Source organism: Colletes latitarsis, chromosome 6 (assembly GCF_051014445.1).
Source record: "Colletes latitarsis isolate SP2378_abdomen chromosome 6, iyColLati1, whole genome shotgun sequence".
Lineage (NCBI taxonomy): Eukaryota > Metazoa > Arthropoda > Insecta > Hymenoptera > Colletidae > Colletes > Colletes latitarsis.
In genome coordinates, this window is record NC_135139.1 from 23,114,809 (window position 1) to 23,139,223 (window position 24,415).

Consider the following 24,415-nt stretch of genomic DNA (forward strand, 5'->3'; position numbering starts at 1 on the left):
AACAACGGAAACCGGCTTCAATCTTCCCATTTCACCCCGATCAGGCAAAGACAGGGGTTCGCGAGAATTAAAGGATCAAAAAGCAAAAGGGGGCCTGGCGTTCGAAACTCGCCAACATCGACGAAGTGAAATATGTACCTAGTAGTCAGACGTCAGTCTCGATGCTTATACAGGCTGGATTAATATTGTTATTATGGCGAGGGTTGCAGTTGGGCTTCTTCGTAATCTCAGACTGAGTGAGCAATATGCTGTCTTCCAGCTCCATTATGTCCGACGACGATTCCGATACCGAGCTCTTCTTCAAGTGTTGACCTGCGAACCACACCAAGGATACAAATTCGACGGATTCTCGAAACGTGCAGCGGGTCCATTTCGACCCAACCCGTTCTTTCGCCGATAATGAGCGAGAGTTTACTCGATCTTTTGTATATATATATATGAATGTAAAGTATTGTTATTGATCGAGCGAAGCGTTATTACGCGTTAATCGACAGCTTTCGTCGCCCGCGTCCAAGGTTCGCCCGAGGAAGGTGTGAAAAATTGAACCGCCAGTGGACTCGCGTATAAATGGATTAGAGTAACGTTAAACTACCGTGTCAGCAGGGGCGTAGACATGCAATATCGGTACATACTCTCGCCGGGATTTGCCTGGCAAGCCGACAACTTGAAAACCACGCCTCGAGTACTCACGGTGAAAGTCAAGGACTACCGACACGCGCAATCCATTCCTCTGTTCTTTTCGTACTTACCGTTCAAAGACGGACTTGGAAGACACCACCACACATAAGATATACGAATAAACCTTACATCCAATTTTGGCCCATTTTTTCTGGGGCTCCAGGGACCCAACTATTTCCGGTGTCCTGATCACACATTATATTTTCGATAAAGAATTTTTTTCTCAAAAGTGCGTAGGAATTCGGGGATATGTATGTTCACCAAAAGTGATTGTAATTGACCCCCGCGACTGAAAATAATTTTTCCAGAACGATTTTAAAAATTTTTAATTTTGCCACGAAAGTGCGTAAGGTGTAAGGTCTACTCGTATACCTAGTCTGAGGTAGAACTTTGTGTAATCGCCAACAGACGTTCAGGACACCAAAGGTCGATCGTTAATCAAGGTCCCCAACAACATTGTGCGAGCAACAACAAACAGAAATTCTAATCTCGAGAGTTTAGTCTAAACGTGCAAATGTTCAGTTCCCTGCGATAGAATCTTTAAATTTGGAAGGTTACATCTTCTGTCGTGAAATCTCTATAACTCGACTGATCGTATCCCTTCGAATCGGGGTAGGAAGCGAGCAGTAGAGGGCTTTAATTTGATTATTTTTGAACGATTCTCGAGCCGCAAGTAGCTCGAAAGGAACGAAGGCGAAGGATTAGGTGGGATAGCTCGTACCTAAAGTGCCAGGGAGATACGGACAACTGGTCACGTGATTGAAGTTCTGCGACTGCATTTCTTCCTGGTCAGTCTCACGGTGATAGAAGTAGTTGAAGTTGGAGACGATGACGGGGACGGGCAGGGCGATCGTCAGCACACCGGCGATCGCGCACAGGGAGCCCACGATCTTCCCCCAGACTCCCACGGGCCTGAAGCAGATCGAAACGGACGCTTTGACTCGCGGTTTGCCGGACGAACGGATCGTCGATAGCTTCGTTTCTCGTCTAAGAAACTCGGTGCTAGGTGTGGTGTTTCTATCTTGTGTGAGTTTGCCGTGTCGAGTCGAGTGTGGCGCTACTTATGCGGTACTGGAGGCTCCTATAGATATACACGTTCATGTGCGTTACGCCAGAGATTACTCGAACTCCAATTCCATAGGAGTATCAGAAGCGAAACAGGTGCGTCGATCGCATCTATCTCGTCGCTGAAAACTCGCACAATGAGCCGTGTATACTTATAGTGAATCGCGTGGTCTAACAGAAGCGGGCTCTCTAGGCTAGACTAGGGGACTAAAGTGACTCTCTAAAAAGGCTCCATCCTCGTGTGTTGATGCACCGTTCCAAACAAGCGCGTGCCATTCCGTTGCTGACTGAGATCCGATCGAACCCTCTAAAACGGTACGACATGCAAACTCGCTGGTCTCTTGGATAAGAAATCGATACTACTCTCTGATCGGACTATGGTTGCTCGATCTCTGACTCGCAAACGGTTCTCTCTCGTTCGGGATCACCGTGCACGGATGATCTCGAAAGTTAGCTCGCGCGGACGAGCGATCAGAGAAATAAAAAAAACCGATTCTGGGCGGCGAGTTCTTCGAGCGCGTCGAGTCGACGCGGGAGGGCAGAGATGATTAGAGCGCGTTTCATCGAATTGAAAAGCGCCCGGAACCACTCGAGTTACCCGTGGCCTTCGAACGACACGGATATTTGCAAAATTACTAACGAGCCGTCGTTTCGCGTCGACGTCGAGACGCGATTAGGCGCATTCGTCCCACGGAAATTTTCTCTCTGCTCTCCGCGGATTATTCGTGCGTATCTAGAATCGATCGCGAAAGGTGAGATCATTCCTGCAGGTGTCACTGTACTATGGGCCTTCGTGATCCATGACTGATGGTGGTAGCACTAATGACAGCGTTCTGAACGAGAGTAGAGTGATTTCCACTGGACGTGTTCGCTAAGTCTGTTCCGGGGAACTGTGTCAAATGGAAAGAAACCGTGTTTGAACTGGAGTAATTGTTTGATCGCGCACGAAATGCATGCAGAAGTGTACCGGATGCGGGAGAGTTCGTGGAAACGGAGATTGGGAATTAAATTAGCCTCGAGTTCTGTTTTAGACGATTGTTTATTTCGTTGATAAATTAACGAGAGATCCGTAAGAATTTGCAGGGAAATTGGAAGCCCCTGGAAGTCCTAGTTAAACGTAACAGGGAAAGTCGAAAGCGATCGAATCGAGTTAATTACGCGCGCGATAAACGGCTCGTTGTCGATGAATCCGTGCACGGGAGGCAAATTGCGACGGTTATCTAGCCGTCGATGCCTTAGAATCGAGCCAGTCGGTTTCGAAAAGGTTTCCAAAACTACGATCAATCGCGGTAATGAGAACCGAGAACCGACGTAACGAGACGCGACGCGATGCTTGGCAGTCGAGTGGGATGGGACACACTTTCAAAGTACGCTTCGACGGGGAAGCTGGTTATGCGAGAGAACCGGGTTTCGATAGAGGAAGCGAGCGTCGCCGGTTTCACGACAAAGGAGTCGAGTTGGGTGCGTGTATCGTATTGGGAAACTGGAACGGGCTTCTTGTGCTAGACAGCAGAGAGAAACATCGCCGTTACATAGGCTGTCTTCTCTACAACGAAACGAATGGAACTTCGGGAAAAACGTGCTCGTTGGTTGCCGTGTTTCCTTTCTCGAAATAGAATAACTACGAATATCCAGGTTTTATTTATTTGTGCGAGCGGGACGACCCTTTGACGAATCAAAGAAACGCTTAATAGTTGATTCGAAGAAGAGTTAGAGCAAATGCATTGTTAAAAGTTAGGTTCGAGGCATGGTAAAAGGGGTAAGTTAAGCACTGTTAATTTTATTAGTCGATTCGAATAGTCGAATAGGCGAGGAGCGTTTCTGAGAGCCGTGCCCGTGCCGGTTGCCCCGAGGACACTTATTGATTTACAGGAGGCAATTGCTCAAGAAGCCTCTTTGCCCGTAACACCGGAGATCTCCAACCTCACTCGACGGATGCTCTTGAATCTCGAGAGTCTGCCGCGAGCCACGAAACTACCCCTGTCGATGTTATAATGTCGCTCTGCCCGATGAGACGCGAACCGCGAACGCCTGGCTCTAACGAGGAACGTCCCTTTCACGAATACATCGTTTCCAAGAGAAAGAACCCCCAGGGCTGCGGGGAAAAAAGTAAAAGGCACCCGTTAAATTTAATTTAAGGGACGAGCAATAAAACTTTCTCTTCGATATAGCCTTGGAAAATAAATCTTTTGTTTTTCTATCTCTCGCAAAATCAAATCCACCCTTTATTTGATCGTGGGAGTGCCATTTTCTACCGAATATGTTTTCTTTCTCTTTGGTCCGGTTCTTTGAGGCGTGTTATTCTTTGTTTCAAAGGGTTCATCTCGTAAATAAATAAAACGCTGGCTTTCCTAGCTTTCGATGCTCCGCGATCGGCTTTGGATTTGCTCGTTCGCACAGATTCCTCCGGGAAGATAACCGGGAATAGCGACGAAGGGATAGGGCGCGAGGGTGCAGACCCTGCACAGGCTAAGCTCCTTGCGAGGGGACAGTGCGTGGAAATCGATTTTTAATCGACATCGAGCAAACGTTGTAGCGTAACGCCTGGTATAAGAAAACTCTAAAAGGCCTTTGTTCTCAGGATATATAATTCGTTTGTGAAAGGTATGGAGGAGAAAATCGAGAAGGAATTATTCTCGAGTGACGAATAGAAACGGCAGATTCGCTTGTAAACTATCTTTTGCCCCGGGGCTTTGCTTAATGTTAGTTTAAAACATGCGTTAGTAGATTTTAATACATACACAGGGTATCCCGTATCACGTGGGACTAGATTCTACATATGAAAATAATAAAAAAAGTTCATACAAACAAAAGGAGTTGTGGCAAATTTCTTCTTGCATCTCCTCTTCAATAATTCATACGCAAGACTAAGAGAAGATGTTCACAGAATACAATGTTACAGTGAGATAAGCATAGTTTGTTCATTAATATCTTTCAAAATAATTACACCAACATAAAACGTATGTTTATAGGAACTTTTTTCATTGTTTTCATGCTTAGAATCTAGCCCCACATGCTACGGGACACCCTGTATAAGTGAATTTACGGAACAAGACGTGCATAGAAGTTAGTATTTACGAATCGATTTAAAATTTGTATTCGTTGTTCGCCGAATTTTGTCGAGATCGAGAAGAGGATGATAAAGTGGAGGTCACGGGGACGATTGTATAAAAATCAAACGCCAATAGATCGTGTTGGAGGATTGCGAGCTATAAATGTATGCAGTTTAGAAAAAACGTGAGAATTGGTTGGACGAGTTCTGCGAACAGGGAAGAGAGGGATGCATGGAGAGATCGAGAAGAGAAAAAAGAAGCGTGTTCAGCTTGTTCAGGCACTAAGTTACAAAAAAACAGAATTCGAAAACTAAAAAAGCGATCAAACGGGCAGGATAGAAACGGTGATAACGGATCGTGGGGATCGAAGAGGTGTTACTTATGAAGAACGGTCTGCAAGGCGAAGAATATATAATCGAGTGAGTGATCAAGAGTTAGTAAAAAGTATCGAGAAAAGGGAGATTAATTAAAAAAGTGCTGTGTGTAATTCGTTTGTTTGGCGGGCATTAACTAGAGTCTTAAGTGAAAGTGAGTACATCATACGTCATGTCACCATAGCCCACGGTCGTCATCGTGACAACGGCCCACCAGAACGCGTCCGGAATGGACTTGAAGAACGAATTCTCGGAGCCGGCCTCCGCGAAGTATACCGCCGATGAGAATAGCACCACACCTGCAATGCAAGGAAGAAAACACCGGTTCAGTGGGTTTAACGCCCCCGGTGGCTCTGTACCTCATGTCCCCGTAGCCCACGGTCGTCATCGTGACCACCGCCCACCAGAACGCGTCCGGTATCGATTTGAAGAAGCTGTCCTGCGTGCCCGCCTCCGCAAAGTAAACCGCCGACGAGAACAGCACCACACCTGGAACGCACACAAGAGGAAGACACGATTCAAGACACGGTATTTTAGCGGCTCCGTAGCTCTCTCAGTCGTCGCAGAGTCTCCTTCCCCCATTGCTCGATCGCCCTGTAACGCTACCGATCGCTCTTCCGCTCCCATCGAACGATGAATCTCCGGACGAACCGATCCCGTGTGCAAATTCCACGCCGGTTAACCCGGATTTTCCTGTTATTACGATGATTGGAGTTCCTCCGGAAACGGACGATCCTCGCCTTCGGGGTTTTGGTTACCTAGAGATCGTTACCAACACTTCCTCCTGTTACCACGATCTTTCTTTATCGGGTTTCCCTTTACCGGGGGACTTCATTTTTATGCATCGATGCTCCAAAAACGATCGGAATTGCCTTCTGCTTTTCCCCAGCTGCGTGGAACGCCTCGTTTTTTTATATTCAAAATATAAATATACTTCTTTCGTTACGTTCTCTGTTATTCTACGGACGCCTCACGCGACCGTGGGACTTGATTTTCACGCATCGATGTTAAAAATGATTAGAATTACGTTCTGCTTTTCCTCAAAGCGATTCCGAGTTTTTTTATATTCAAAATAAATTCGTAAGACGTCGCGGATATCGAAGTTCGCCGTCCAGCGACGCGTTCGCCAAAGTTCGAGGGGCGTCGTTAAAAGTACGTCGCTGGAAAGTTTTCCCGAATTAAAAATCGATAGACGAACGGGGTAATATAATAAATTACGCTCCCCTGAAACGTTCGAGGAGCAGCCTAGTCGCTTCGAAGGACGAAAGATTATTTTCGTTTCAAGCTGATATTTCTCTCTAAAGAGTTCAGTTGGAGAGGAAGACAAGTGAAAAGAGCAAGTAAACGTGAGAGGGTTAAAGATGGTTAACTCACCGATGAAGAGGAAAAAGATGAGCAAGCCGAGCTCTCTCATGGAGGCCTTGAGCGTACGGCCGAGGATCTGAAGGCCTTTACTGTGCCTGGACAGCTTGAATATCCGAAACACCCTGACGAGCCTGATGACCCTGAGTATCGCCAGGGACATGGCCTGGTTCGTGCTCTTGTCCTGCGGGCTTACCGGCGCCTTAGGTAGATCGATCGCATCCTGGTCCTCGGCTATCACGGTGCCGAGTGTGATGAAGTAAGGAATGATCGCGATGATGTCGATGAAGTTCATTACGTCACGGAAGAAGTTCAGTTTATTTGGACAGGCGAGGAAGCGCACCGATAACTCGAACGTGAACCAGATGATACAAATAGTCTCTATTAGGAAGAACGGGTCCTTAGTGTCCGGCACTTCGTCCTCCTCGATCTTCGTGCCGTTCGTCGTCGTGTTGAAGACCCTGTAGTGCTTGAACTCGGGCAGGGTCTCCAGGCAGAATATCACAATCGACAGGAGGATCACGAATACGGATATTATGGCGACCACCCGGGCGCCCTGCGAGCTCTCCGGGTACTCGAACAACAGCCAGACCTTCCTTTGGAACTCGTGCGTCGGCAGCGGCTTCTCTTCCTCCTTGATGAACCCTTCGTCCTCCCTAAACGTTCACCCACACTTTAAACTGTTACTTCAGGGCGTGTACGAGGAGAGACATCAAGGGGAGATAACGAACACGCTAAGATTATTTTACTGCACACTGATTAGACCAATTTTGGATTACGTTCTAATCAAATTAAATTTTAAAAGAAGCCGATTTACTCTTTGTTAACAGGGTACTTAATGGTCTGATCTCTCAGGCTCTGATAGCTTTTATAACCCTTATGATCGTCTGTTCGTTCACGCGAATACTGCACATTTTTTAATAAATGTTCTTTACTCGGCATTTTGTAGTTATTCGAATTAAAATCTTTGCAGAATTACTCCAGGACCATTCTCGAGAAAAATGACAAACGAGCTGTGCGATTATCGAGGGATCGATAAATCTTTGCTGCTATTTTCGAACCGCGTTCCTAAAAATAGTGGGCGTATCGCAACACGTGGGGGCTCGAGAGGTGAATCGGGAACAAAAAAAAAAAACAATAGCTGATCCGTTTAGTGAATAACTCGTGGGTGTTTTCGTACCTGAATTTGTTGGTGGCCAGCTCGCCCAGCTCGTAAAACTTGATCTCCTCGGAAAAGACATCGAGAGGAACGTTGACAGGACGACGCAGTCTGCCGCCACTCTGGTAGTAGTAAAGTATCGCGTCGAAGGAGGGCCGGTTCCGATCGAAGAAGTACTCGTTGCGAAGCGGATCGAAGTATCGAAGCCGCCGTGACGGATCGCCAAGGAGCGTGTCCGGAAATTGGTTCAGCGTACGCAGCTGCGTCTCAAACCGTAAACCGCTCACCTGTTGGGAGATCGAAACCGATAATCGATTATGTCGGTGCACCGCAGCCTATCCTTATCCGTAATCTCCTTTTGTCACCCGGTACCCCGCTAATTGGGACGTCGGGTCAACGCGTCTTACCCAGCTTAAACAGCTTTCGACAACGATTCCCTAATTTTCTCCGCGAAACGGACGCCTCCCGGAAGGATCAACGATCTTCCTGGACACGTCAACCTAATATCTTAACCCTTTGCGCCACGAATTATATTTCAATTTTGTTACCAGCAGCTCCCAGCTCATTTGAAATTTACGTTGACTAAAAAATAGGGCTATTTCAATTAAATGATATTGATTAAATCTGTTTTATTTACACTATTGTTGTAGTTTGTAATTTTCAAGCGTATGATATCTTCATTCGATGGCCTCAACGTGCTAAGTATTTGATAAACAGTCCTGTTTTCTTTAATGTACTCGATAAAAATGATTAAGAATAGCGAACTTTCCCGAGTTGAGAGTACCAAAGTAGAATTTAATCAAGATCCAGGAATTACAAGGAGATCCTGATGACTTAGGTTCTTTTGGAGGATGTCGTTTTAACGGGTGGCGGTCGTAACGATTTAACGAGCAACGTAATGTCGATTATCAGGAACGAACGGCGGACCACCGGTTGACGGTGATTTGTTTTGGCTCGCAAGGAACGGCTTTCTTTTCGATCCTCCTCGTCGCAGCGGAAAACTAATAAACGAAACTGGGGTAATTGCGTTCCGCCATTAGGACGATTGAGAAGAAAAAGAAGAAGTATCGGTTATAACTGTCGCGGCGTAGCTTCGGTTTATCGACGACGCGCGTCCGCGGGAGTTACCTTCGTCGTTCAGAAATTCGATTTGCCCGGATAATTAAAGAATTAAACCTACGGCCACGGTAAAACTTGTCCGTCGCGATAAACACGAATTCGCTGCGTGTTGAGGGCAAATAGAACCGAAATCAGGGAACTTGAGATGTCTGTTAACGTTCGACCAAGTTTGATTTCGATAAAAACCGAGGAAATAATTGTGAATACAAATTTTAATGTCTTTCGATGCGTTTGGTGGAGTTTTCACCGTGTCGACTGGTCGATATTTAGTCTCGTTATCGAACGAACCGACTACGACTTGTCGCGGAAATCGTCTTTCGATCGACCACCCGTTTCGATCGAACAAGTTAGAATCGGATAAACAAATATTTTCGTTATCGAACGTTACGATTGCACGGGGCTGTGATTATTTGAAAAAGAAATCGGTGGAAAACGAGAGTGAAATTTTCTCCGGGGAATCTTAAGGACAATATTTACACGAGTTGCGTAAGCTTCAGACGGTGGATGGGAGGAAGGGTCGTAGTTATCTGTTACTTAAAATCTTCTACGACGGGGCTTTGCCTCGAGTGACACTCGAAGCGTTTGCTACGATCGAGAAACAAACCGCGTGGAACGCGAGGAATCCGATCGGGCGGGTAAACTCGGATCGGTACCGCGAATTTTTCGTACAACGATCGAACGGTTACTGTAATTGGCGCAATGCAGTCGTGTCATCCACGAGGACAGATAATTCCGTTCACACAATACGACCTTGGTACTATATTGCCCCTGATTCCAAGACGAACTTGGACGACTGCCAACGTACGGTCTGTAGGTCGTTTCGTGTCTCGAGATAATCTTGCCCCGTCGAAAAGAAAGAAATACGAACGAACAGGGACAGCACGGGATACAGAATAAAAAAAACATTCTCGTAGAATAAGCGACGATCGATTCGAGCAGGCGTCGAGCCCGCGACGGAGCAACGCGATCCATCGATCGAGATCAGGGACATCTAAACACTGACAAAATTGTCCACCTTCGAGAGGTTGTAACATCGTTAAAAAAAATCGTGCGACGATCTTCCTGGGCTCATTTTAAAGAGCGAAGCCCCTTCTTTTGCATCCCTGAATCGATTTTTCAAAATTATTTTTCATTCTGACGTACGAGGTAGAAAATTAAAGATACTTCTTTTATACAATTTTACGAATTCGAACTACTCTGGGGAGCGTAGAAAATTTTTTTAGCGATTAGTTTTCCAGTGCATTTTTAGGGGAGAGATTCCTCTTTCCAACAAGCCTCCAAAAACTTCTGTACGATTTTTTCTCGCTATTTTATGGCCGATATTGCTGCGTGTGAAATAGCACGCCTTATATGGTCTGACTGGTACGGTGGTTTTCTACTTGTTTTTCTCTCGCTGCAATATCTCACACTTTTCAGCGAATTTTATATTGTTTTTTGATTTGTAATTGTTAACTTTCCGTCAACTGTCTTGGGAAACGTTGAATTTTGTTTTTGCAAATCAAGAATTTGACTGGGTGGTTTTGTATTTGCTTTTGTCTCGCTGTAATTTCTCACAATTTTCAGCGAATTTTACATTACTTACTGAATTTATAATTGTACGTAATTTTCTGTCAACTGTTCCAGAAAATTTTTACAACGTTGAATTTTGTTTTTGCGAATCTCGTTAAGTCGAGATTGTTTACGCGCCTTTTTCTCGTTTCCCAGCTTTTACTCTTTTTCCCTGGCGCGTCGAACCAGACGACAAGTACGCCCCGTTGTTCTGGACAATCGCGATCAAATTCACGGGGCCGATAGTTTTTTTTTTTTCGAACTTTCAGCACGGAATCGACGCGCTGAATTTCGACCCCGATTATCTCGACGTCCCGATAGAGCCGCGAGTAGAAGAGATACGAAACGTCCGCTCTGTACGCTTTGAAATACGAAATTTTTATTAACCCTTCTGGCGCAGGAAAGCTCCATTAGTCCTAACGTTTAAACGCAATTTTAATAACGTGCACTAAAAATGTGATAAGTATTTCTGTAATTAACCCCTTGACGTACGATTTAACATAATTTTCCAAATGTACGCTATTTAATTTCTTTTGAATATGTTCGTAGAAGGAATGGCCACGAAAAAGAATAGATTTGTTTTATGAATACTTTGTAAACGCAAAAATGTGTTGATTTTGATACATAAAACTCGACGACTTAGCCTTATGATTGTGAAACTTGACATCCAAAACTTATAACGAGTCAGACTCGTCATTGTATTAAAAAAAAGAATCTATTTTATAGCGAAAGTTCTTAAGAGATCAGTAAAATCGAAGCTTCGAGGGTCTTAAAAAATTGTTATCAATTGGAATATTTTGACGGAGACGGTGTTTTACGAGTGGCAAATAAAACTAATCGCGTTTGAAACCTTGCGTTCCGATCGATCCACGCGCGTCCCGGTTCAGCTAAATCGAGCTTTCGAGGAGTTTCGCCATAACGCTGGCCGAGTCGACGAACCGATCGCGCGAATCGACCAAAGCTCTGCTTCGATCGTGGGAGTGATTGGTAAATATGCTTACGTTGATGACGACCCTCTCGCAAAAGTCATGATCGTGCGGTATGGGCTCGAAGTGCGTGACGCCTGTGTATTGGGTGTGGGGGTTCGGCCCATCCTCGTCTTGGCTGCTGAGTTTCGGCAGCGATCTGCAAAAGAAAGACAGTCGCGTCGTTGAAATGCTCCCAGTCGCACCGATATAAACACGTATGCATATACACACGAAACATTGTACAACCGTATATACATATACACATATATATATATAGTATATATGTATATAATATATATATATATATATACATATATATAGGATGTAGAAACGAAAACTAGGTTACGCTACCTCTGTACTAATAGCTCCTATACCAAGCTATTTTCTTAACGAGCTACTAGACTGGTAAGCTGCTAGGTCGACAGCCTAGTAGAACTGCGATAGCTTGATGGATCGGTGAAGTAAGGGGATTCGATAAAGAATTGATATCCGTATCGAGCTACTCGATCGCTGGATCGTTTGACAAACAGGAAGGCACTAACGTTCCTACGATGGAATGTTCATTAATTATCGAGCTACTGGAGTTGGAAAATGCCGCTAACTGACTCTACTGCGATTGTTTGAAATAATAGCGAGGTGGTGGGGGGGTGGGGGATCCAATAGTTACCGTTTACAGGGATGATGAGCTAGGATCTGTTGTTCACGATAACGTGAACGGGATCGTCGAATCGATCGTTATGGTTGGTACGTACACCATTAGGAGAGTTGCGTGACTCACGTCGACGAAGAAAGCTGCGGATCCATTTCGATCGAAAGTTCGGGGACCGATTGGCTATCGATAGGCAGGTCGCCAAACCAGTACGCAAATCGTAATTAACGCTCGTCCATGAGCAATTGAAATAACGAGCGTCAGGCTCGCGGCCAACGATCTGCGTGATCCGGTCGTCATTCATCGTTTTATCGTCGTCCAGGAACCGTTTCCAGATCCCTAGATCCCCTGGATCCTCTCGAAACTTCCGAACAAGTTCGGCGTTTCGGGTCTTACTACCTTCGACGCACGCTTTAATCCAATACGAACCTTCGAGGTGACTTTCTCCGAGTCTGTTGACAATACTTTTAGGGGGAGGTGGGAGGGGGCGAAATATATTCGTCGAGGATAGATGTAAACTCGTTGGAACTCAACGAACAGTATGTAAGCGTTTTTAATAAATTCTTTCGATCGATTTCCTAATAAGATAAGCATTTGAGTGTCTCTAGACATTCTAAAACTCTTAGCGAATTTCACGAATCTAGGTACCCCCGTACAAGTTTCGTATTATACTCGTTAAAACTCGTTTGGAGTTCGATAATTCAACTTTCCTTTTGCCGTGCTCCAAACAAGCTGTGTATCGTTATGCGATCAAATAAGTAAATTTACAAGTTTGCTCGCGAAACGATCGGTAGAAATATCTCGTTCTACCTTCGTTCGAGTAAGAAAACGAGCCCGTTGGATCGCTAAAAAAATCGCTTCGCAGCGTTAATTTGCTTTTATTTAGTGCGTCGTTAAATTTCCCGTGGAAATGGAATTAACGATGGTATACAGCGAGAAGTTTTCGAAAAGGAACGAATTTATTAGCCAATACTCCAAGAAAAATGGCTGCCCGGCCGCGTCGTGGCGCGATTCGTTGATCTTAATTAAAAGCATCGACGCTCCTCGCACAGGGCGAGGATTTTCTACGCGGGTTGCAATGTAAAAGGAGGATTCTAAGAAGAGAAACATCGAGCCTTTCGCGTGTGGATCTCGTCCGAGCGGAATGAGAATCGTAGAGAGGCGGCGTCGAGGTGTTCCGCGTGCAAAGCACCAAGACGCGAGCAAGAAAATGAAAAGTGGAGGCAGAGATGTGCCGCCAAAGAGCATCTCCACGCTCCACTTCGTGGGGCCGAGAGAGTGCCGGGTCGATTCTCGACTTTTCTCCCACCGTTTCCCAACCGGGTTCAACGCCAAAATGCATTTCTTACTCTCCCTCGATCGAACGCCGCCGCGATTATCTCGCGAACTGGAAATAAAAAGCGATACACTCGCGTTAAAACATTACGTATACAGGAGAGATCTTGTTTATACAAATCCCTTCTAGCCGAGATTACCCATTATCCGAGGTACTTTGAACTTTACGAGATATTTCCCTCTCCCGAGAAGTCTGTTTAGTTTTCTTGAGGTTTATGGGTAAACGTGTTTATAAATATTTAAGGGGGGAAACCTCTGTGACGAATTCAAAGTTCCACCATTTTATAATAAACAATTATTTTAAAAAATTAAAAAGTTGGAGAAAATTGCATGATTTCTTGTTTCACAACTTGCAGTGAAAAATTACACGACCGCCCGTTTCTAACAAATTTTTGGAGGTCCTCTCACGCTGGTTGCTATCATGGCTATAATAATTAATATTTTTATACGAAATTTTTACAGTACGTAGTTCGAGAAACGCACTTTCGAAAACATTAGACATTTATCACAGAAAGTTTCATAGTTACACCCAAAAAAATCCTTGAAGATTGTCTTCATTTTCGTCACAGTGGTTCCCCCCCTTAAGTCCCCGAAAATGCAGCTGGAAAATTCCATCGAAGTGGCTGAGGGTTAATTAAACTTTACACTCATCGTTTCCAATTATCCGAGGTGATCTCTGTCCACCTCGGGTAATCGAGACTCTACAGCAAATGGATTTCAATATTTACGTACGGGGATCGGAAATATTAAATATGTGTAAATACAGTGTACAATCGCGAAAGATTCTTTACGTCGTTCAATAATAAAAGTTCTTTTCAAGAACCCCGGAACCCCACGGGTTATTTTCGAGGCACGTTGCGCCGCGGATAAATGTTTCTCGCTTTCCCTCGGAAGGTCGCGAGCAATTCCACAGAGAGATAAAGGAGAAATTAGCCCCAGAAACGCGGAGCGATTCTCGGCTGGTGAATCGCCGCAGACGGCGCGGCGAACAAAAGAGACCCCAGACGAATTTTCCGAGCTTGAAAGCTCTTTGTTAGTTAGCAGCGGCCGCTGCTCGATGCCGGATGCTGCTCGGGGAACCTTTCACGCCTCCCGCAACATTCCACCTCAAAGGTGCTCCTATCGTCCCTAAAGTGCACCGTATTTCGCGTTACCCGACACTTGTACCCGATGGTTTCTCTCGCGACACCGACCAAACGATGGATACCTCGAAAGGGATCGCCCCTAGACGCCTATTTGCATGGATATTAAACCAGACAATTTACCCCACCTTACCCGACCTCCACCATTTCGAGAGTGCAAATGCAATTTTATCGTTAGCGGTCAGGAACGTTCATAATCTCATTTCGTGCGCGCTTTTCATTCCATTTTATAACTACGTTGTTCTAGAGTTATTCCAACCCGTTCCGGTGATTTTTCTAATCTAACGTTAACCCTTAAGTGGATCATTAGGGCCCTTTGCAAATTTAAAATAATCAATGTAATCCTCTATTAGTTCATTGCTTTCTAAATGCTTTAAAGTTGATTTCAGTCGAGATCGGGAGACCGCTTAAGGGTTAATTTAAAGTTTCGTCGTGCTCGATATGGCAATTCGATGACCAATGGACAACACTGTTCGTTAGTTGGGCGTATTCGTACGCGATACTGGCCCGTAAATAGCCTATAGAATCGCTGCACAGTGGCGTCGAAACGCACGGGGAACTTCCCTCGCGAGGCAGAAAACAAAAATTGGCGTAATCTCCTCCCGTTCGATTTTCTTCTATTCGTGACGCGCGGAAAAAGCCCGACGTCACGGGAGGGGAAAAATCGATATTTCAATTTTGTCGTTTAATTACGTCGCCAGAGGCGGGACAACGGCCAACTATTTATCAAAGTCTGCTCGTGACGCGAGCGTGAAACGCCACGGGGACGTGGATTTCGCTTTCCCCCGTGGAAGAACAGAAGAAAAATATCGGCACCGCGGGTCTAACGTACGCGTCGAATTAGCTCAACCCGTGATGGATGGTTTATTCCTAGAGCACCGATGACAGTCGGTGCACTCCGTGCAGCCGGAGCGTAACTGAGAATAGCCTGACGTATCGCGAAAATAGATACGCCCGTTACGTTGCACGATGCATCGACGAGCACGTGTTTTCTCTCGTTCCCTAGAGTCGAGATCCCAGCAAAAAAACGTTTCTCTCGTTCCTCGACCACACGATCGAATCATAACTCGATTCACCCGCGAAGAAATCGAACACGATCCATTGTATTTTAATTTGCCAGAGTCTCGACAATACCTTGGCATTTACAACATCGCGAACAGAGATCCTAATGAACTGATTTTTCAATTTTGGATTCAAGGTCCAAACTTTGCGACACGATAGGCAAAAATTATTGCAACAGTGGGCGTTAAAGTTTGCAATTTTTGTGTCGTAAAGTAGAGACTTGGAGCTTTAATTTAAAATAAAAATCACGATTCTGTGAGAGTTGCACAGCATGGTACTTCTTAAACGAAGAATAACAGGTTGCAAGTTTTGCTACCATAGCTTGCAACTATTTTTCCCGGTCAGTCACATTTCCCCTCGGGCCGAGACCGTCCTATTTTAGCTCCTCTTACGCGAGCCTCGACGTTTCTGCGCAATAAGGACAGACGCGTTTAGACTAATAAGAGTGTCTCGGTATAGTGTCCTCAACCTTTGGTCGACAGCTTTGGTCATTGGCCAAGACAGTTGTAAACGACTGTAATCGTTACGATCGAATGATCTGTCAACATCAACTTTTATTATCGCGAGAACCAAAGATTCGTGATTCCCTGAGTGAGTGTCGATCGGTGAAAAATCCGAGTTTAAAGATACATCGGAAATATTATGAAACGTTGGCCGACAGTCGTGTTTGCTGGTCGTATAGAGTAAGAAAAAAACTAAGAATTAAAACGGACCACGGTTTGTTATTGTTGGTGCGGTTACAATGGCATTGTTCCTGGCGACGATCGTCGATAGAAGTCAATTAAGACACACTCGAAGGAACCGCAATTGTTATCCTGAACTTTGACGTCGCCTAATTGGAAGGAGCGTCTGTCTGTTTGCCCGCGATCCCGTCTCTGTTAAGATACAGAGAATTCAACGGCTGAATGAAAACCGTTTCCATTGTTAGTGTCGCGAGGGAGAGTTTATTTCCACTCGTCAATGGGGATACCGGCGTGCAGAGAAAAAGGACTCGTTCCGGAGCCCACGTATCCGAAGAGCGACTGAAAATAGCGCGTCGTGTCGCGGAAATAGCGAGTCCGTCGTCTTGTACCGTGACCCAGAAACCACGTGCGCCTGTCGTTGCCCACCGAGAAGAATCACACCGGCCGACCAGCGCCTACCAAACGGAAACAAAGGGCGAAATGTTTCAAAGAATGCTCCATGCTTCCGCCATACTTACGATCAGATCGCGGAGAAAACGATCTGATGGAGAATTACTCGAAATTATTTACAAAAAAAAGAATCGTTTCAACGAAAGAAACTAACCCCGTAGACTTTGCTATAGTCTATTTTGGAGACCCGCTGTCGCGCTTAATTACTCCGTTCGCCAATCAATCGCTGTAATTGGCGATCGGGTATTCGCGGTATGGACGGAAAATAGATCACAACACGAAAACACATATCTATGTCAATGACGGAACAGCTGGTGAAACGTCGGAGGAATATTTCAAGTGGACAAGGCCTGCTCCCGAAAGCTTCGAATAATACGAGCTGCGAAAACTCGAAACGTTTCGAAGGAAATAAATTTCGTTCCTAAGCGCCCATTCCAAAGTGCGTTCGTATTACCAGATTCTCTCACGAGAACTTTCGCGACTCGATAAACGTTCCTTTAACTTCGCGATGCACACTTTTTTAGATCCAGAGATTCGCGCGACGGCCATAAGTTATTTCTCGGAACCTGTACTCGTAGAACGACTGTTAGCACAGAAATAGGACGATCTTTAACGAGCAGCGGTTCTCGTGTTTATTGACGCGTGTGTTTTACAAGTAGGATACACGGCGTAACGATGCGTTGCAAATACTTGGAACCTAAAAAAGTTTGGTACAAAGCGTCGCGTTCGTAAATCAGCTCGTGTCGCGAGAAAAATACGATACTTTGGTCGTATCGTGTTTGGAGTATTTGAAAATTACGAGCATCCATCGACGTTTGGGGGTGACGAGTAACGATCCAGTTCGTTAGACCGCGAAGGACCTATCTTGCGTTCGAAAGCCAACTGCAATAGGTTTACGTAGATCGCCAAAACGGCTGCATACAATCTTCGACGCGTTGGCCCTGTTCTATCTGTTTGCGGCTTCGCGAACGAAAAGGTTATAGGACAACCAGACACGAGCGGCCCAAAAGGAATCCGTGCCAACCGATACATCACTCTTCACTGCAGATTTCACGAGCGCACCAACCTCTCGTTTCGACGACCAACCGGCCAAATCAATTTCCAACACGTCCAATTAAGGGGACCAGGCAGTCGGATCGAACCTTCTTCCAAGGGCTTATTAAAAAAAAATAGTTTCCCCTTTACCATGATGTTTTGGTAGCTCAAAATACGAATTATTTTTATTTTGCAGTGATTTCTCTTCTCATTCTGAATAGCATTGCTTTCGAAAAATAAAAATACAGAAACCTTCTGGACTTTATTCTTCCTAGACTAGATACGCTTCTGAAAAAATCTCGAAGCAGCTTCGTAATCGGTCGTACGAAAGCGTTCGGAACGTCCTACCTCTCTTATATGATTCATAATTCTGTTTCAGAGGGTCCAAACCGAAACACGAGTACTTTCGTTCGTCGAAGAAATCGATGAACCGGATTGAATTTGTAATTGGAGTTGGAAAATTGTAAAAAGCAGGCTCGATAACGACCTAGGGGGATCTATAGCGCAGAGACCGCAGAAATCGATTCCCGAAACTGGTCCCGCGAAAAGTTCCCAGCCCTTATTCGAGCAGCGAGTCCATGGCCTCAGACAGCGGCGCAAATGGAATTAGTTCTCGGGCGAAGGTTTGATCGCCAGGTCGGACTCACGTTACCAATTAGGGTCTGACACCTTTCACGGTTCCCTCGTAGGCAACGGTAGTCCGCCTTAATAGGCGTCAACCACCGATATATGCGTTCTACACACACGTACACGTACAGAGACGGTGGTATTAGCCAGATACGTGTGCACGTACGTACGGAATATTCCTGACCCAGTATCAATGGACGTCGATAATTTTAACTCGTCATCGCGCCGCTGTATATTTCGCTGGAAAACTCGGTGGAATTTAGCGGTCGCTGTTAAGGTTTGCGATATTGATTGGATCCGCGATACGGGGTCATGACTTTTCCGCTGTTTATAATTTTTAACATTTACGGGGCCCTTTGCCTCCAATTTTCAAACGATTCTGATTCCGGGCTCGTTGATCGGAAACGGAGAATACAAAAGGGGAGGAATTCGAAGAGTTTTTGTACCTGGAGTTCTAACGAATAGAGCTATCCAGGCTGTCGACAGATTTCTTCTCAAGCCCATTATTCCAAATGGCTACCTCGCCTACGAACATTCATTATCTTCTTGGGTAGGTTTTGCATCGTTCTCCCTGGAACCTTCCGCGTCGGAAAGAATTAATGAGCCGGCGCCACATTGCGTATTCGCGTTTCCAGTAAAAAAAAAAAAACAGCTGCATTAATGCGGCGGATGTAAGCAACGATGGCAAACGACGCGCGCCAAAATGGTTTCCCTGTTAATGCACTTGTCGCGGAAAAGTGGACGATGGAGCGGATTTATAGCAAACGATTCGCGGGGCCCGCGAATTCGGGCGAAACTCGTCGAAAAAGGCGCGCGATTACGTAGCGCGGAAGCACTCTCCTTCGCTTATTTCGCTTCTCAGTAAACAGCAACTCCATCGTGTCGTGCGAAAATAGAATGCATGCGTCCTCGATATTAAAATATTCGGATACGTGCTGCGTGTGTTCCTTACTGCGTTACTTAAAGTGGGGTGACGCTGGAAACGATTTCGATCCAGAAATTTTAAACGTTGCACATTTAACGAAAGAGTCACAGAATGTTCCTCAATTATATTGTATAATAAATATTTATGAAATAGTTGTTGGAGGTTTGCATCTAGAGATGGATAAGAAAACTAATGAGTATAGTTCGAGTTGGACACAATTGAGAGTGAAGCAACGAACGGGGTAACACGTGATCCTAAAACTACAGTCGCCCTGCGTTATTTTGATTGTTTGTTTATTAAATTCCCATTAGTAAAGAAAGATATACAAGTATAGAACGTAGTTATGACTGACTGTGAATGATTACGAAGAACATTTAACCCCTTGACGTACGATTTAATGTAATTTTTCAAACGTATATTATTCAATTATATTTAAATTTGTTCGTACAATGGTCACGCAAAAGAATAGATTTATGAATACCTCGTGAATGTAAAAATGGGAAAAATTTTAATGGGGGATTCTAGAGGCCAAAATAAGACGAAAATCAAGAATACCAATTTGTTGATGAAGGCTTTGTTAAACAGTTATTAACGTTTAAAGTTCCGACCGTACTGAATTTTTTTATCGAAAGTGGGTAGGATTTCGGGGGTATGTCTATTCACCAAAAATGATTGTAATTGACTCCCGCAACCGAAAATAATTTTTCCAAAACGATTTGAAATTTTTGAATTTAATTGTTAATAACTTTTTAAAATTTTTCCCATGGATGGTCGAACACCCTGTATAAGACTCGATGACCAGTAGCTTCATGATTGTGAAAGGGTTAATAAAGAAACGATTTTAGAGATTCTTGCTAAGAATTTCACATTTCTTGTAAATTAAAAGGAATACATTGGCCATATTTTTGGAAGTTGAATCAAATTTATGGATTTTTCGTGATTGCAATTAATATGGTGACGATTTCGAACTCGAAAAAAATTTTATCAGAGAGAGAGAGAGAGAGAGAGCGTTAAAGCCATGAAGTGTTCGATGTGAAATAATTCGGAACGAGGTAGTATTCCAATGAAACGGCGATATTACGAGTAATTTATCGAAACTGAAGTATATGGAGGACGTTTCCCTCACAAAAATTCCAAGTTTGCGAGTAGCTGTCCCTTCAGTTTGGTTTTCCGGGGCACCTTGGAGACCTCGTTTTGTAAATCGTGCGCGTGCATTCGCGGTCTGACATAATCCAGTACAGAGTTGACCCACATTAGGAGAAGATCAACGACGCTGGGGAGCTGACGCTGCATGCATCCCTGAGGCCTGCCCCCTCCGGACGAGAACGTCGAGATCGTAACGACGGTTTGGGCACGAGGCCCTAAGATTCCCAGGTTCTCGAGGAACAGCCGAGACCGTCGAAGGCGGTCTCTGTCAGCCCGGTTCGTCATTAATTCAGACCAGTTCGAGGAGTCTTCCCCCCGCGACGCTGTTTCCGTCGTGCCTGCTGCTCGTTGCATCGAGTGGCCCCCCGAGAGAATTACCAAAAACGGTCGATATTGCAAATTTTTCCCGAGCCTCGCCTCAATTTTAACGCGTTACATTTATCTAAAAATGATAACGTCCGTTCATTCCATTCTTGAAGTCGTTCGCGCGTTACACGCTCGACTCAAGTACCATATAATCGTTCATTCGCGTTAACCGTGTTTCACAGAGAGGCATTTCCATCGGTAGGAAATTTATTTTCGACTGTTGCGGCTCCGAGGAATCCACGTCGAGACGCGAAAAGCGTTTATGCAGGTTCCGTTTCCGAGGGAGCGTTTTAATTTCTCCTCTCGTTTTTTTCCGTTCGAACGACGAATGAAAGGAGTACCGGGGTATCCCTTGAATCGACGGAGCCAGGAAACGCCGGGGGTAGGTAAAAATCAAAGGGAGTCCCGGGTACAAACGACCGTTTTGTTAAAAGCGAAACGGGGGAGAAACGTCGAATAATCGTGAATTATAACGAAGTTCATGAAGAGGCGGGGGCGGCTACGCGAAACGAATAAGCGTGGACCATCGATCCGCGGACAGGAACGCGGACGGATTTTGCATGCGCAATATTTAAATTTCCGGACGCGTTCCGTTTCGAATCATTACACCGAACGGACTCGTACATACGTGACGTTAACGTTCGTCCATCGGCTGCTTTTTAATAAACCGTTTCGATAAATTCCCAAGAAAATATCCTATCGAGGAAAAATAACGTCTCTGTTTACTCTGGTCTGGTCTCTATCCAAGCTTTGAGGGGATCTTCTACTGTAAGACGCGTTCTTTATGTTCTCTTTGGTACTTTTTTTGTAAAAATACTATGCAACTTCACGAATTTTCACGAGAAATAGTAAAAATTAATGAAAGTACCGAAAAAAATGGAAAAGATTCTTAATCAGGATACATTTTTTTATAGCTGGCTCTAAAAGGGCAGAGAAAAAATTGACAATTAAATAAATGGCCGCATTCTGAAGTTGAAATACCGATTTTTTTCTTAATGGGGAATTCTAGAGGCCAAAATAAGTCGAAAATCAGGAATATCAATTTGTTGATTGAGGCTTCATTAAAAAGTTATTAACGTTTAAAGTTCCGACCGTACTGAATTTTTTTCTCGAAAGTGGTTAAGAATTCGAGGGTATGTCTATTCACCAAAAATGATTGTAATTAACTCCTGCAACTAAAAATAATTTTTTTAGAACTATTTGAAAGTTTTTAATTTTATCGAAAAATTTATCCACTTACTGAATTTTTTTCTCGAAAGTGGTTAAGAATTCGAGGGTATGTCTATTCACCAAAAATGATTGTAATTAACCCCCGAAACCAAAAATAATTTTTTTAGAACGATTTGAAATTTTTCAATTTTCAGGGTAACAGACAGTTATGGTCAGACATTATATTTTCAGTAATGAATTTTTTTCTAGAAAATGCGTAGGATTTTGAGGGTATGTCCAAGGACCAAAAATGACTATAATTGGGCCCCGCAATCGAAAATAATTTTTTCAGAACGATTTCAAATTTTTTCATTTAATTTTTTAATAACTTACTAACTTACTAACGAAGCCTCAGCCAAGAAATTGATATTCTTGATTTCCGTCTTATTTTGGCCTCTAGAATCCCCCATTAAAATTTTTCCCAGGGGTAGCCGAACACCCTGTATATTTCTAAGACTATGTCCCCAAAGAAAATCGAATTTTTTGCCGGTTTACGGTAGAAGATCCTCATAAATTCCAAACGTGTTACTGGTTCCCGACCAGCTGGAAGTCCCCCGAAAACTCATTCTAATTATTTCCTCGGCCGTGTACGCCTCCGTGGAGGCTCGAGCCTCGCGTTAGGCGCGGTGCAGGGAACCGTTCTCTGGATGCTTGGAAACGGTCGGTTAGAGGTGAACGCATACACACGGGATCCTGGAGGACCGCGCGGGAAACGAGCGAATATATGCGAAAGGAGGGGAAAAAAATAAACTATCACTCGACCAGGTGAGAACCTACGCCACGACCACTTGCCGCGACGCACCGGCGTCGCCGCGTATATTCGCGTCGATGCTTCCCGCGACGCTCCGGGGCCCTTTGAAATGAACCGACGCTACTCGTGGCTTTTTCCTTTCTTTCGGTTCGCAGCACGAATCTCGTTTGGGTAAGTGGCGCTCCGCGTTCACGCTTCGTTTCGTTCATCGCGATGATAACGATATCAGGTCGTTTCGTACGCGTTCGTATCAATTCATCAAGCCATCCCTACCCCCATTTGAAGTCATTTGCAACCCTACGGGACGAAAGATAGAGCGACTATTTTTTAACACGTTAACCAGTTTTCTCTGTCTGGAGATATTTTCGATATTTTTATTTCAAATTATAACATAACAAATGGAAATATTCAATAGTTAAATGGGGTACCTGCTATTTTATTCCTAATGGTAATGACATTATTAAGAACTATATATTAAGGTTCATTTATTGTAAGCGTTTTAAAAATACGTTGTAGGATTTGACATATTTGATTAATGAATCTTAATACTCGTATATTTTTTAACCAGTTAACTGTGTTTGACGAGTATACTCGTCATGGAGAAGTGCCAGGATTTTTTGTCATGACGAGTTTTATAAAATAAACCTATCTTTTTGATGCAATATTTTAACAGCGACACTTACTCTGTGCTTGACGACTATACTCGTCATCGATCGATTTTCGCGACACACAGAAATTCGCACTTTCAACACGGAGCGACACAGTTAACTGGTTAATAATGTCATTGCTGTTAGGAATAAAATAACAAGTACCCCATTTAACCATTGAATATTCCTATCTGTTATATTATAATTTGTAAAAATATCGAGAATATCCCCAGACAATGAGAACTGGTATGGCAGTCAATGTGTTTTAATAGGGTTTTGGGCATGTCAGTGGTAAAAATATTTCGTTTAAAAGTGCATCCTTGCCGATGCAGCTTGATAGATACGAAAATCCACGCGGTTAGGCGGATCTTTCGCGGTTCAGGTTCGGGCAGATCGATCGCGATACATCGCGTGACGAAGTTAATTCGTAAATTTGGCAACGATTCGGTCCGATTTGTTTCGGCTACGGAAGGCATTTCAATCGTTTGGCCTGCAGCCATTGAGCAAGAAAGTTGCACCATTAATTATTCCATTGAAACGGCGCTGCTTTAACGAATTGGGTCAAAAACGATTTCATTCGAACGTCCCGTCGTTTTGTATTTTTCCATTGAGAAGACGATTTCTTCAATTAGCCTGGTAGTTCGAAGACCAGAGTCGTTTTCTGCCAGTGGAGGGAAAAGGAGGTTCGTCTGAAATTGCCTTGCGAATCAATTCGACTCGATTTGCGATTCGAAAACGTATCAGAGAGGGATCAGAATGCTCGAGCCTCGGTTGCTAGCGGAAAAGGCGAGTAACGATCGCGTGTTCGCGATGCGGATTCCTCTTGTATCGCTGAAATAACACGACGTCCGAGTAGGAACGCGAAGAACGAGGGGCGCGGACCGCAACAATCGACGCGCGTTCCGGCGAGAAACAAATACTTGCCATGGAGTAGACCACAGTCAGGAATGGCCGCGTATTTTTAGAGCTCCTCGAGCTTAGCGAGACTCGATCGTCCGAGGCACGACTATTAGCGTAATTGCTGGGGCGTGCGTCCCTCTCGACTCTGGACACTGAGCCGAT

At 44.5% G+C, this 24,415-nt stretch overlaps 1 protein-coding gene across 13 annotated transcripts in view; it reads right to left on the reverse strand.

The window, feature by feature from the left end:
- The window catches only part of Shaker (potassium voltage-gated channel protein Shaker), a 172,136-nt gene that overhangs the window by 14,024 nt on the left and 133,697 nt on the right, over positions 1–24,415 (reverse strand). For 10 of the 13 annotated variants that reach the window (XR_013079859.1, XM_076767042.1, XM_076767040.1 and 7 more), the window contains 6 exons: positions 11,360–11,483; positions 7,713–7,978; positions 6,545–7,188; positions 5,340–5,469; positions 1,400–1,590; positions 139–312 (listed from right to left, as the gene is read on the reverse strand). Coding sequence is in view for 11 of the 13 variants with exons in the window: in XM_076767042.1 (XP_076623157.1) it covers positions 146–312; positions 1,400–1,590; positions 5,340–5,469; positions 6,545–7,188; positions 7,713–7,978; positions 11,360–11,483 (1,522 nt within the window). In the remaining 2 variants the exon portion in view is untranslated. Of the gene's footprint in view, positions 1–138; positions 313–1,399; positions 1,591–5,332; positions 5,470–5,529; positions 5,660–6,544; positions 7,189–7,712; positions 7,979–11,359; positions 11,484–12,078; positions 12,099–24,415 lie in introns of those variants that run through there. The other 3 variants (XM_076767049.1, XM_076767043.1, XR_013079862.1) reach the window with 3 other exon arrangements.